The sequence below is a fragment of the Annulohypoxylon truncatum genome, assembly GCF_022578515.1.
Source record: "Annulohypoxylon truncatum strain CBS 140777 unplaced genomic scaffold F4807scaffold_24, whole genome shotgun sequence".
NCBI lineage: Eukaryota > Fungi > Ascomycota > Sordariomycetes > Xylariales > Hypoxylaceae > Annulohypoxylon > Annulohypoxylon truncatum.
In genome coordinates, this window is record NW_025953810.1 from 337,550 (window position 1) to 350,820 (window position 13,271).

At 44.4% G+C, this 13,271-nt stretch overlaps 6 protein-coding genes across 6 annotated transcripts; 4 read left to right on the forward strand and 2 right to left on the reverse strand.

Annotated features, from left to right (window-relative positions):
* Nucleotides 1-37: 37 nt before the first annotated feature.
* F4807DRAFT_468908 (uncharacterized protein) lies at nucleotides 38-1,123 on the reverse strand (the record flags this gene model as incomplete). The annotated part of the gene is made up of 5 exons (XM_048002654.1): nucleotides 38-261; nucleotides 325-409; nucleotides 475-593; nucleotides 654-773; nucleotides 862-1,123. The coding sequence occupies 5 exons, from the start codon at nucleotides 1,121-1,123 to the stop codon at nucleotides 38-40; spliced, it is 810 nt and encodes a 269-aa protein (XP_047852551.1).
* A 1,708-nt stretch (nucleotides 1,124-2,831) lies between these two features.
* F4807DRAFT_432932 (uncharacterized protein) lies at nucleotides 2,832-5,105 on the forward strand. The gene is made up of 8 exons (XM_047998633.1): nucleotides 2,832-3,061; nucleotides 3,136-3,172; nucleotides 3,279-3,367; nucleotides 3,445-3,716; nucleotides 3,798-3,905; nucleotides 3,992-4,071; nucleotides 4,173-4,217; nucleotides 4,332-5,105. The coding sequence occupies exons 1-8, from the start codon at nucleotides 2,915-2,917 to the stop codon at nucleotides 4,571-4,573; spliced, it is 1,020 nt and encodes a 339-aa protein (XP_047852552.1). The 5' UTR covers nucleotides 2,832-2,914; the 3' UTR covers nucleotides 4,574-5,105.
* On the forward strand, nucleotides 5,106-6,940 carry F4807DRAFT_432937 (S-adenosyl-L-methionine-dependent methyltransferase). Its single transcript, XM_047998634.1, has 4 exons — nucleotides 5,106-5,531; nucleotides 5,595-5,927; nucleotides 6,043-6,222; nucleotides 6,283-6,940. The coding sequence occupies exons 1-4, from the start codon at nucleotides 5,241-5,243 to the stop codon at nucleotides 6,796-6,798; spliced, it is 1,320 nt and encodes a 439-aa protein (XP_047852553.1). The 5' UTR covers nucleotides 5,106-5,240; the 3' UTR covers nucleotides 6,799-6,940.
* Nucleotides 6,941-7,008: 68 nt separating this feature from the next.
* On the reverse strand, nucleotides 7,009-8,307 carry F4807DRAFT_468909 (S-adenosyl-L-methionine-dependent methyltransferase; the record flags this gene model as incomplete). The annotated part of the gene is made up of 5 exons (XM_048002655.1): nucleotides 7,009-7,256; nucleotides 7,313-7,473; nucleotides 7,525-7,923; nucleotides 8,043-8,172; nucleotides 8,245-8,307. The coding sequence occupies 5 exons, from the start codon at nucleotides 8,305-8,307 to the stop codon at nucleotides 7,215-7,217; spliced, it is 795 nt and encodes a 264-aa protein (XP_047852554.1). The 3' UTR covers nucleotides 7,009-7,214.
* Nucleotides 8,308-9,168: 861 nt separating this feature from the next.
* F4807DRAFT_462125 (Dehydroquinate synthase-like protein) lies at nucleotides 9,169-10,821 on the forward strand (the record flags this gene model as incomplete). The annotated part of the gene is made up of 5 exons (XM_048001780.1): nucleotides 9,169-9,498; nucleotides 9,549-9,944; nucleotides 9,998-10,089; nucleotides 10,150-10,607; nucleotides 10,667-10,821. 5 exons carry the CDS (start codon nucleotides 9,169-9,171, stop codon nucleotides 10,819-10,821), a joined length of 1,431 nt encoding a protein of 476 aa, XP_047852555.1.
* Nucleotides 10,822-11,690: 869 nt separating this feature from the next.
* On the forward strand, nucleotides 11,691-13,107 carry F4807DRAFT_432943 (uncharacterized protein). The gene has a single exon (XM_047998635.1). The coding sequence runs from the start codon at nucleotides 11,707-11,709 to the stop codon at nucleotides 13,045-13,047; it is 1,341 nt and encodes a 446-aa protein (XP_047852556.1). The 5' UTR covers nucleotides 11,691-11,706; the 3' UTR covers nucleotides 13,048-13,107.
* Nucleotides 13,108-13,271: the final 164 nt, after the last annotated feature.

Consider the following 13,271-nt stretch of genomic DNA (forward strand, 5'->3'; position numbering starts at 1 on the left):
AATACCCTCATGCTGACCTATACCCTTGTGATTTTCTTTATTTCGAATTAGCTGGTACGAGAAGTTCTTTATCAAATAGGTCAAGACGACGCTCTTTTGCCCATGCATCTAACTTATCCCACTTGATACACTGATGCAGAGAACCAAACTGCATGGTTGGCAAAGGAATCTGATGCTCATCATCTTGTAACCATGAAAATGGTATGACATTCACATCCCCGTGGCAGATAGCTGATTGCCGGATCTGTTCTAAACAATGTTCTATTAACGCATTGTAAGTACTCATTTATCGGCAGCCTGACTTCACTCCAGGGGAGGTCTCACCAATATGTCCCATTTGATGGTGCCATTCATCTGTGGTCATGTTTGGGTAATAATAATTCCAATAAATCATCTTTCTTACGCGTTTCTATTTAATGTAGTTGAGTTATTGTTCCAGAATGGATTCATGATAGTGGAAAGAATGTCACATACTATACAGTGGAGTTCGTGGTAGACACCCAAGGAGCCTACAAATCCCGAGCCATCTTTCAGGGCCAATGAGGTATAGCCAAGTCGCTCCATCTCCTCGGGGAGGATTTTGAGGCTTATTCCTAGTTCAACATCAGATATGATCTAGTTTAAAATAGAGACGGAATTTGTGGAGTGCTGACCTTTCAGTAAATCTGCCCAAGCTGCATCAGAAACTGAGTTGGGATAACCTGTATATGGTGTAGACCCAGGTATCGCATCGATTATACGTGTTTCCCACTCAACGATGTCTTGTGCAGGTGCTGTCATGCTGTGAGTTTACCATTGATATACCTTGCCTAGGTACCTAGTAATTGAGAGAGCGAGAGTATCAGTCCAATATAGACTTACACCAGAGAAGCGACACATTTGAGCATGGCTTTCGAGACTCGGCAATGAAAAAGGCAAGGAATATACTGGTATAAAAAAGGAAAAAGATGCCATGAATCAGCCAGGCGCAACTTCGAGCTCCAGAATCCGTCGCGGCTACCCACTTCGCCGTTGTGTGCTCAGCGGCCTGGTTGATGGTTTCTTCTTCATTCGCAAGGAAAGGGTTTTCTTCGTCATCGAGGTGCCTCGAATACATCCTGCCAGTGTCAGTTTTCGAGGCCATTGGAGCTGTGAGCTTAATGATAGTGAGAGATGGAGCAACTTAAAAAGTCCACTCAGGGGCGGACAGGTGATCAATTCAAGACTTCGTCTTAATAGCGTTATCGCAAATCATCCCCTTAGTGTTCCCAAAGACTTATACAGGAGGCTAGGCTGGGCCGAAGTATTCAACGCTGAAGTTGAAGGGGTTAGGCATGGCCTCCGCGAAGCACTTAAGATAAATAACGGATACCCTATCTATGTTTGCCTTAACAACACTTCAGTAATCACTGGTCTCAAAGGGGAAGCACCCCTGAGCTCCCAGGCAGCTTTCCTGGAATTTCACGAGAACGCCATACTCGCCGACGTACAAATCCGCTAGGTCCCGAGCTATGTAAAGATCCCAGGAAATAAATAAGCAAATAAACTTGCTAAAGAAGGCACCTCCTTCCCCGATAACCCATATGCGGCGCTTACCTATACAGCCATTTTTAAGGAATACAGGGCTAAAACGTTGAAAGATTTTAAGAAATAATAAAAGAAGATAACCAACCCCCCCGCCGTTTACAAAACCCTCGGATTACCAGCCAAACTCAAATACCCAGCCAAATTCCAACTACTAAAGCAAGTATTGCACTACTTCCTAGCAGCTAAAAACAGCCATAGCAACTTTACCTGGTACTACAAAAAGTTTAACTACCTGCACGCAAAACTCAAATACTCGTACGGAAAAGCTAAAGCACCCAGCCACTTAATATTTTACGAAAAAACCCAAATACCTAAACTCAAAATAAAATAGCCTACATTCCATCCTAACCTTATTAATTGTATCCAATACTAGTAACAACTTATTAACAAACTTAAAACGTTTACTTACTTCCTAAAAATAACCCAATATTTCTAGTAGATTTACCCCCGTTATTAAGCCGTTTAACCCTTAACCGCCTTATTTATACTAAAGACATAAGCAGACCTTAAGGTTATATTTTTATTCCAAAAAAAAAAAAAAAAATTTTAATATTAATCCCACTATCGCCAAACAGTACCCACTACGCAAAAAACGCCTCAATATTTACCTAAAATAACCGCCGTAATAGTAGCTACTCCAAGGCTTACATATTTTAAACCTACGCGGATTAACACTAACTGCTGTAAAACCGAAAAAAATGGTAACCTTACAGGGCATTCCTAACCAGATTTTATACGCCAGATACAAGTTTATTCGAAGAAACCCATAAGAACGGTTAAAACATAATCATATATACCAATAAATTAAACATATAGGATATTTCGAACAAGATTGGGATATTTCTTTATATAATTAAAAATTAAAACTAAACCATAAAATAACTCTATACGCCGCATACCCCTAAAGAAGTTTACAAAGGAAGGTTATTCCCCCTTACCCCGGCATTAAATATACCAACCAACCAACCAATTAACCAACTAAAGACTTATACATATTGGAAGGGATGTAAGACTATACTTGCATAACACGTTATGCACATCGGAGGTAGAGATTGCATTTGACGGGATCTGGAGTCGCTCCCAAAGCCCGTATTGTACGACGTTACAGCTGCTGTGTGACCACTGCGTTAGTTACAAAACTAGGTGTCGATGGCTATGGTGGATGATCTATGACCAAATTTGGGACTAATCCCCGAGAAAAGGCGTCGTAAAGTCTCACATCTCCATGTCGATGCGTCCTACAAGTGTTCTGCTATCCGTCTCAACCGACAATCTGACCAATTTCTTTCGACAATTCTTCTCAGTAAAGTAGAATTTCTATAAGCAAAGTTCTTTTATTCCATGAATAATGGCTCTCAGTCTAAACACGAATATCATCATAGTTACTATCGTATTCTCTGCACTCGCACTCATTGTCGTTGTATTGAGATTCGTAACTCGTCTCAAAAAAGGAGTCCCGTTGGCACTCGATGACTTCTTGATATTACCTGGACTGGTATGGGCACACAATTCATAATTACTCCGCTATAAGCTCAAAAGTTTCGTATCGGTCGCTAAGTCTTCGCTCAGCTGTTCACCCTCGCCTTAGGGGCTTGTACTCTCTGCGGTAAGCAATTCGATGGCCCAATACTTACTGATATTGTCCATTGTTTCCCACATAAACAACTCTATACTATTGTCGTTTCCTCAGATCATATTAATGACTTCCACAGGTGCATACCTTGGACATCTCGGTGAACATGTAACTGTCAACTCACATGGTGTCCCTGAGTACGGCGACTGGGTCCATAGCTTTAGCAAGGTATCACCTACGCTTGAACTTGCCTTATTCCATGGCTGCCCGTGATGAGAAAGAGTCTACTAACCAGGATTACCCAGATTGAATGGGCCGGCATACTGATATCTATCTTGGCTTTCGCATTCATCAAAGCTTCGCTCGTCCTCTTCTATAGACGCATATTTCGAGGTGACCGATTTTATCTCATCACTGCCATCCTTCTCGGCATTATATGTTGCTGGGGAGTATCTTTCTTCGTCGCTATTCTTCTAGAGTGCACTCCAGTTTCTCAAGCATGGCTCCCCCAGCTAGAAAGGACTGGCCACTGTTACAACCCCCTTCCAGCATTTGCAGGTATGGCCACAACAAATATGTAAGTAACAATTATTAATGCCATATGTTGGACCTTATCCCCTTTATTTTGCTATATAATAACTAACGATTCACCTCAAAGGATAATCGACATTGCAATCTTAGCAATTCCCCAGCCCATCGTGTGGAAGTTGAATATGCCGCTCAGTCGACGGATCGCAATTAGTATGATCTTCCTACTGGGTGCATTGTAAGTCTGCTCTCGACTTTCTCCCTTGTAATGGCGGTGCCTCGATATAACACCATAGTTTTCTTAGTTAAGCTAATGCCATGCAGCGTTGTTGGTATAAGTGCCGCACGAATCTACTTCTACTATTCGATCGCCGCAAATCCGAAGCTTGAATACGATGTTACATGTGAGCCCTCTCCAAACAACTCAACTACGTTCGTAGATCGTGGTAGAAGTATATTGAAAAAAGGAAAAAAGGAAACTTACCACAATTGTTGTGATCATCAGACAACGCGGCACCCGCTTTCTACTGGACGAACCTCGACGCTTGCAGTAAGTTGAAATTTCCAATTGGTACTTAATCTTCAAAAGCCACAGCGCTCTTGCATCATCATATTACAATTCAGAAACAGTGAAGTTATAGTATTAACCTGAAAAACGTTGAAGTGGCCGTCATCTGCGCCTCTCTACCCTCCGTACATATACTCATAGCCGACTTGTCGCCGAGACACCTTCTTCGGAGTATCGCGAGCAAAATATCACTACGCCCGTCGTCGAAGCGAAGTGGGAACAATAGTTTACGAGAATGGCAGGGTCAGTCAGGAGGAAACAGCACTTCATCGGCCCATCCCCTCGACAAGTACCCAGTAGAGACTATGTCCCTATCTAAGACTGACATCACAGTCTAACGGCGTATCACTTCAGGGTTATTGGTCGCATAATGGGATGTTTATTTGGAAATGGAGTTAATAGTGAGCCATGATGGGGAATCTATATTATCTTTGGTATTTATCCACTAAAGCCCCTAGAGCAAGAACGCTTATTAGAGCTATCCATGGATGGCTTTAGTAAATTATAGCGCATTACTCCAAAGGTTGGATTTGATAAGTAGACGCTAAATCCACCAAAGGTATAGCGCCTAAAAGCCCCTAAGCTCACTACCTTATAACTAAACTTCTTTTAACCATTAAACGGCGAAAATACATAAGCAACCAACATTTTCACCATAAATACCCACCTACCAGTATCTAATATGCTCTGGGCGAGACTCGCAAAATGCCTGCTACTTAGGTAGACGCGACATCTGACAGATGCGGTGTGCAGTGCTGCATGAGGTGTGCGTGACAGTATCTGAATGATCCCTTACTGCAGGCTGTGCAGTTATCATCCTAGGTATTTATCTACTGGTAGCCCTACGTACCTGGTGTAACGACGGCGGACGATAGAGGTACCTACAAGTAGGTACCTAGCCACGGACACCGACCGATCCGAGGTGTTACACATGAATATAGTAGGGATGTATCCTATCTACGTCCTACTTAGGTACCCCTCAGGTAAGTACCTAGGATAGCCCTCATGTTGATTGTTACAACCATTCACTTCCAATTGCATCGCGATTGTCTCATCATGTCCGCCCCGCACATCGTCCAGTTAGCCTTGCGTATAGCCTCCAATACTACCAAGGTGAGCGATTACTTAGTTGCCAATAACCTTCCACAGCCATCATTCGATTTGAATACACCTCTTCATGGGGCAGTACCAAAGGATGAGCCCGAGATTCAAGCTCTGCGTCAGTCCGTCCTCGCAGACACTGCTGAGCTGCGGGATCTCATGCTTGGCCCAAGAGACTACCTACTCAGCTTCGTCGTAAGTCCCATCCTTGATTTGGCTAGATTTTAGTTATGCTTACTCCTATATACCCAAACATAGCACAATAGCCTCCTTCCACAGCAGGCAGTAACGCGCTTCGGCCTGGCCCGAAACCTTCCTGTCGGGAGTGAGACGTCGTTTGCGGAAATGGCTAAATCGTCTGGTCTAAGCGAGAGCAATGTCCGCAAGCTAGTGCGATGCGCAGTCGCGCAGAGGATCTTCGAGGAACCCCGGCCGGGGGTAGTCGCGCACAGCGCCGCGTCGCGACTGCTGGCCGAAGATCCTGGCGTCCATGACTTTGTTGCCACGTGCTCGGATGAACTTTGGCAGGCGGCGGCCCAGACCTGCAATGCTATGGCCAAGTACCCCGGCTCTGAAGAGCCCACGGAAACTGTGAGTGTTAAGTCACCCTTATCCTCCGATGGTAATACTTCTTGATGAGCACAAGGTTTTGAGCCCGTGAGAAGGTGCAATAGGGGTAGCCGATATTGACCGCAACGTGAATCAGGGGTTCTCCTTGGCGAATAATACCGACAAGCCTATGTATGAGTTCCTGTCGGATTACCCCGAGCGTTCTAGTCGGTTCGCAAATATGATGCGGAGCTTTACAGAGGGAAGACCCTTTGACCTCAAGTACGTCACCGACTTTTATCCTTGGGAAGAGCATAGCCGCGGTACTGTCGTGGATGTAAGTTTATATATCACACCTAGATCATTGAGATTCCACTCGTCAGTCTGACTTGCCTAGGTTGGTGGCTCTCAAGGCTTCGTGTGCGTGGCACTTGCTCGCAAGTTCTCTTCCATGTCCTTCGTTGTCCAGGACCTTGAGCCTGTCATTACAGAGGCCAAGGAGAATGTACCTCCAGATGTTGCTAGTCGGGTATCGTTCATGACCTACGACTTCTTCACACCGCAACCTGTCTCGGGCGCAGATGTATACTTCTTCCGATGGATCTTCCACAATTGGTCAGACAAGTACTCTATTAAGATCCTCAGGAATCTCATTCCCGCTCTGAAACCGGGCGCCAAGATCGTCGTCAGTGATGCAGTGTTGCCGGGACCGGGCGAGATGCCTAAGGGTATGGAGGTCCGGATGAGGAGTTTTGACTTGGTCATGACTTCGATACAGAACGCGAAGGAGAGGGAATTGAGCGACTGGGCTGAACTATTCCAGAACGCAGATGAGAGATTCGAGTTTGTAGGGGCAACATGTCCGCCTGGCTCGAATCTTTCCTTATTGGTGGCAGTCTGGAAAGGCAGCTAAGTTCCTGAAACCTTGCGAAATTCATGACTAGACGTCTAATTATTAAAAAAAATTCGGGCTTAGAATTTTCGCACTTTTAAGTACTTCCATATTCAGGGGTTAAAACCATGTAGATTGAAAAATTATCGTACTGTGATCCAGATTTTGCCCTGATAATTATTGCGTAAGTGCCTGAACTATTGCGTGTACCCACTAAATGCTAGTGAGGGACCACTACTAATTTTGAAAACTTCGCCTAAGATTGATCCGCTACTGGTTTGGTTCATTAGGCAACCTTATTTATTATGCACTATACAAGTGCTGCGGAATAATGTACGAAACAATCTACGGTGGTGTTATTCCATATCGTGTAGATTGTTTGACCGTTCTATCTCAGTACTGGGCCGCCATCGCTTTCTTATGCGAGTACCGATCCTTCAAGCTTCTATTCCTATGCATCGCGTGATTTCAATTGCATCCTATCCGTCTTTAGCTTTCGTGAGAAGTGAAGTGTATTAGAGAGACGGACACTTACCGGTACACCGCTAGGTTCCCAGCCTTCAATCAGTTGGCTGTCATATATCAAATCGGGGTTCCCTCGGGGGCTACTTGAATCTATTCTGAGATAATTTTGCCTTTTCTCCTGTACTGTACTTCGGACATATTGCAAATACACCGGGTTTCCAGGTTTAATTACTGTAAATGTCAGTACATTGGCAGCAGTAACTGAACCGGCATTGAGCATACCGTTATCAGCGGCATATATAGATCCCTTAGAAACCAGTCCAAGTTCTTCGCAGGTCTTGAGATCCGGTGTGTATGCGGGCTTGTAGTGATCAAGGAATAGGAGATCTATGTGATTCAAGGTACCCTCCTTGAATAGCCGCTTGAGCGAATCAGAACTGGGGCCGACAACCACTTTTACAATATCACTTAGTCCTGCTAGATCAACAAGCATGGAAATAACAGCAGCGAACTCGGGATTCATCTCCAGGCTGTAATATCGGTTACCTCCGATATTCTTCAATGCTGCGCCGAAAGCTATTGCCGAATAGCCAACGTAGCCTCCGAGTTCAACAATGACCTTGGGCTTTTCTTCCCTGATCAAGTCAATAACTGTTTTCGACTTGTATTCCCCTATGTTCACTAAAATAAGAGTAAGTAACGTGCATTTACATTCTTCAACTAGGGAATGGAGTCACGTCTCCTGAAAAGCGAGGGGACAAGAATTGAAAACGACACGTGGGATCTAGGGAAATGCATACTGAGATATTTCCTAGTTTTTCCATACTCGTCGATCGCGTCAAGAACCTTTTGAGGGTTACCTCGCATATCGTTAAGATGCGGATGAGCATACATAAAGTGGAGTAGCTCGATCTCTCTTCCGTCGTCAAACTACATGGAGTTCGACACATAATATTAGGACACATATCAAAAACAGATATTATAAAATTTGATAGTACTAACGTATGCTTCCCCCTGAGGCTGGTACGCAGTTCCGCCAAACAAGTTGTCTTTAGCCCCCGCCATTATTTTCACTGTAGGTGATGCGATATGGGAAAGTACCATGATTCCTCCTATGCGCAATAAAAGACGTGTATGGTGTCAAATGCGTTATAAAGATATGTAACTGGAGGGCGGCTAGGAATGTTATGTGCAGGTGCGTATGAACACCACCACATGTTTTCATCTGAGTCTTGAGGTCATTGACTTCTCTCTCATGTGGGTACCTTTTAACTACGAAGGTGTTCAATCATAAATACGTCTAATCTTCAATGAGTACATGCACGTAAAATATAACACGGGAAATGTAAGGATAGCTATGCTACGGATGTTCTGATAGTTACCACCCCTGTAGTTCTGTCGCCGATATGCAAGCACGTCATGAAGTCTATGACACCAACGAACTTGAAATAAGAAATCTCCCGGCTACTCGTAAAGCAAAAGTAATGTTGGATTAACTAGACTTATCCGTTCTTCTGGTAGCGTTCGTTAAGCAATTGGTATGAATAGTGAGATCTATGTCTTCCCGGTTTCGATTAGCGTGAGATTTGGCGCTGCGCCATCTCTTGCAGATCAGGGACGAATGAAGTTTATTTTTACTTAGAAAACATATTCCATAAGGTCAACAATGTCAAGTATGACGGAAATGGATGTAGTTGATGCGAGACAAAGCATTCAGGGGTCAAAAATGAGAAGTCATGACTAAATAAGCGTCAACCATGACAGTTACTGCCATGTATGTTTTCGGTACTTCAACATGGGGGGACCTCACCTCGTCGAGAAGACTTGCATCATAAAACCATCTTCGTTGATCTGTATACCCGATCCCACAGTTATTTTTCGTATCCATTTTCCTACTTTAGTAAACCACCCTCAGATACTCCCAAAATGTCTGACTTGAAGGCAACCGTTCAGGAAACCAAAGCCGGCTTCCACGTCGAAGGTTACGAAAAAATCGAATACGACTTCACATTTGTTGACGGAATTTTCGATGTTGCCAACTCAAACCTTGCGGATTGCTACACGAAATGGGGCCGGGTTCTAGCCGTCACGGACAAGAACGTATACGGGATATACGGTCCTAAGATGGAGAAATACTTCAACCACTACAATATCAGGCTCAAGGTTCATCAAACATCGATTGGAGAAAAGGCCAAAACCATCGAAACATTCCTCGAAATAGCCGATAGTATGAGTGAGTTCGGGATCATTCGAAAGGTACGATTTTAATGTCATAATGTTCTTGAGTGTACATTCACATGTGATAGGAGCCCGTTTTAGTAGTGGGAGGCGGTCTTGTCACAGATGTTGCCGGATTCGCTTGCGCCGCCTATCGTCGCAACACCAACTTCATTCGAGTCCCTACAACGGTCATTGGCTTGATTGATGCCAGTGTCAGTATCAAGGTAGCTGTCAACTACGGCCGGTACAAGAACAGGCTTGGCGCTTATCATGCGCCACTACACACGTTCCTTGACTTCACGTTTCTTCGAACCTTACCTATAGCACAAGTCCGCAATGGCTTCGCTGAATTGATCAAGATCTCATCTTGTTCTCATCTTCAGGTTTTCGACCTTCTAGACAAGTTCTGTGAGCAACTTATCGAGTCAAAGTTTGGTCGAGCCGATGGTTCGAGGACCGAAGTTCGCCGGGCTGCAGACATCGTAAGCAAATCCTGATTTAAGATATTCTTCGAAAGGTGCTGACGTGGTTTCAGATCAACCGTGAGGGTATCTACGAGATGCTCAAGTTGGAGACACCAAACCTCCATGAAATTGGCCTTGATCGAGTGATCGCGTATGGACACACGTAAGTTTATTTCCCCCTGACCTTGCGACATTATGCATTCTAATGCAGAACGATTCGTAGGTGGTCGCCTTTGCATGAGCTCATTCCTGAGACACCATTGCGTCATGGACATGCTATTTCCATCGACATGGCCTACTCTGCTACTCTGGCTAAACAACGTGGTCTACTCTCGGACAAGGAACACGACCGACTGTTTAACCTGTTCTCCAGAGCTGGCCTCTCAATTGACCATCCTCAGTTTGACGATGAGGTGATTGACAAGGGCACAGCCGCCATCTTGAAAACGCGCGACGGGATGCTTCGACTCGCAGTGCCTAATCCCCTAGGATCGTGCACCTTCTTAAATGACGTGTCGTTACAGGAGTTGAAAGATGCCCTGAAGAAACATAAGCAGATTGCGAAGACATACCCCCGTAATGGTGCTGGTATTGAGGCATATGTCGACAGTAGTGATACTGGCTATACTGATCTTAAGACGGAAAACCTCAGCGTAGAGAAAGCTGCAAAGGAAGCTGGAGGTAAGCAATACATTTTTCCCCGCTATGTTCTCCGCCAGTTAGTAACACCACCGTCATAGTGTTGGGAGAAAAGCAAAGCGTTGCGAATGGGTTGCACAGGGAGCATCAACAGAATGGATATGCCAATGGTAACGGCGCCATTAATGATGGTGTTAAAGATCAGACGACACGACACCCAATGGATCTGCTGAATGGAATCCGAGCACAGGCGTGAGGTTGATCTATATAGCCTGATTTGTCTACTTCAAAGGCATTGAAAAGTCAAGCGTATCTTAGGTATTAAAGTGATAAATACGTAATATTGACTTCCTAACATTTGATCTTGAAATATGAACTCGCCTGCAAAAATCTCGAGACGTGCCAATGAGAAGACATGTGAAGAGCCCCTGAACCAAATTAATTCCCGTATGCCTAGCTCCATAATCCATGGGCTTAATATGTGGAGACTCAACCCTCAATTGTTCGAGTTCAATTCAATTCAGTCCAATTGAAAGCTTAAAAAGTATCTACATCAAGTCATGACGTCTTTCAAGTCCAATATAGGAAAAGCATGTGGGTTCACGTGTAATTATGAAAGGATTGGATTTCCAACAGGGGCTAATGGAATGCAGACTAACTCGTGGCTTGTGACGCGTGCGGTACCACTTCTATGGTATTCAGCCATCAACATAACCATCATTTAATATATACGGTTTCCTAATTGATAAATAGGTAGAGGAAAGAAAACTAGCCGGCGCTGTAGAATGATTAAGTGCATATTCTACTCACATCGTTGAACTTAACAATTTTCAGGGTTTGTACTACAACCCCTTTTCCCCGCCCCCTTTTTATGGCTTCAGGAGCTCCACACAAAAACGGTCAGAATGACCGCGCCTACTAATTAATACCCAACATGTCGACCCAGTATAGACTACTCGAAACAGCCAGATGTTTGAGCCTAGAATTTCTCAGCCTCGTCTTACTGCCATGTTCTATTCTAGGAGCATGTGTTTGCCTCGTTGCGAGGGGAATTTGTTCTCACCGCAAATTAGGTGCGGGGCCTGACACCAAGGCTCAGAATGATTCGCCTCAAAAGACAATTCTAGTTACAGGCGTAGGAATGGCGAAAGGGCTGGCTTTGGCTCGGTCGTTCTACCTCTCGGGTCATCGTGTTATCGGTGCTGATTTTGAAGACCGCGGTTCTCCATGCCCCGGTCGATACTCACGGAGTCTTTCAGTTTTCTACTCACTACCAAAGACCGATAGCGATGAGTCTACCGAGACTTATGTCCACCGACTCATTGAGATAACTAAGACGGAAAACGCCGATATCTGGGTTTCCTGCTCTGGAGTGGCTAACGCTATCCAAGATGCCCGTGCGAAAGAGTCAATAGAGCAACACACATCGTGCATGTGCATACAGTTTGGGGTTGAAACCACGTCCGTACTACATAATAAGGGATCTTTTATGGAAGAATGCAAAGACAGAGGGCTTCCAGTACCTGAAACGCATGAAGTCAAGTCGAAACATGACATTCTTCGAGTTCTCTCGGTCTCCAAGATATCCACCCCAGAACGAAGATTTATCCTTAAACCGATTGGACTAGATGACATCAATCGCGGAAACATGACACTTCTACCTCTTCCGTTGGAAGAGGACACTAAGCTATACATCTCTCGGTTACCAATATCAGCGTCTAATCCCTGGATTCTGCAACAATTTATCCCCGGCCGCGAAGAATACTGCACACATTCTCTAGTGGTACGCGGGGAAGTGAAATGCTTCGTAGCTTGCCCCAGCGCCGAGTTACTGATGCATTACAAACCACTTCCATCTAATTCCCCTTTGTGGCAAGCGATGTATGCTTTCACCGTCGAATTCGTGCAACGTTCTCCAAACCCCGAAGACATGACAGGTCATCTCAGTTTCGATTTCATGGCAAGCGAAGGAACTGCTAGTTATTGCGGGACCGAGAAGAACATTTATGCTATTGAGTGCAATCCCCGTGCTCATACTGCTGTGGTTCTGTTTGCGCAACGAGGCCCCGAGATGGAAGCTATGGTAGACGCCTACATTACCACCGTTGAAAGGAGACAAGAGGGGCTGAAAAAAAGTTTTGCAGAGGGAAAAGGGTCCCAGACCGGCACTCAACGGCTGATTGTTCCACCGGCCAATACGAAACCGAGATATTGGATAGGGCATGATCTAGTCTCCTTATTCATCCACCCTATGATGTTGTGGTGCTTTGGTCATATCAGCTTCAGTCGAGTCTTATCAGATACACTTGAGTTCTCGCACCATCTACGTATGTGGAAAGAAGGAACCTTCGAAGTGTGGGACCCTTTCCCAGCATTATTTCTCTACCATGTCTATTGGCCAATTGTGATCCTATCTGCTTGGTGGAATGAAAAACATTGGAGTAGGGTTAATGTAAGCACGACGAAGATGTTCACATGTTAACTAATATTCCCATCATGTATGCCAATTTAAACAAATGAGCCTCATTTAATATAATAAGACAATGTTTATTGATATCTTCTATGCTTACCTATTTGAAATTGCTCAAATTTTCCTTGTGCCCTTAGAATTAGGTACATAAAACTTGACAATCGATGACCTCATGAAATCATAACAATGAATTATACATAAAATCGCAATTGCGCTCAACATTTTTCTTCATGTTA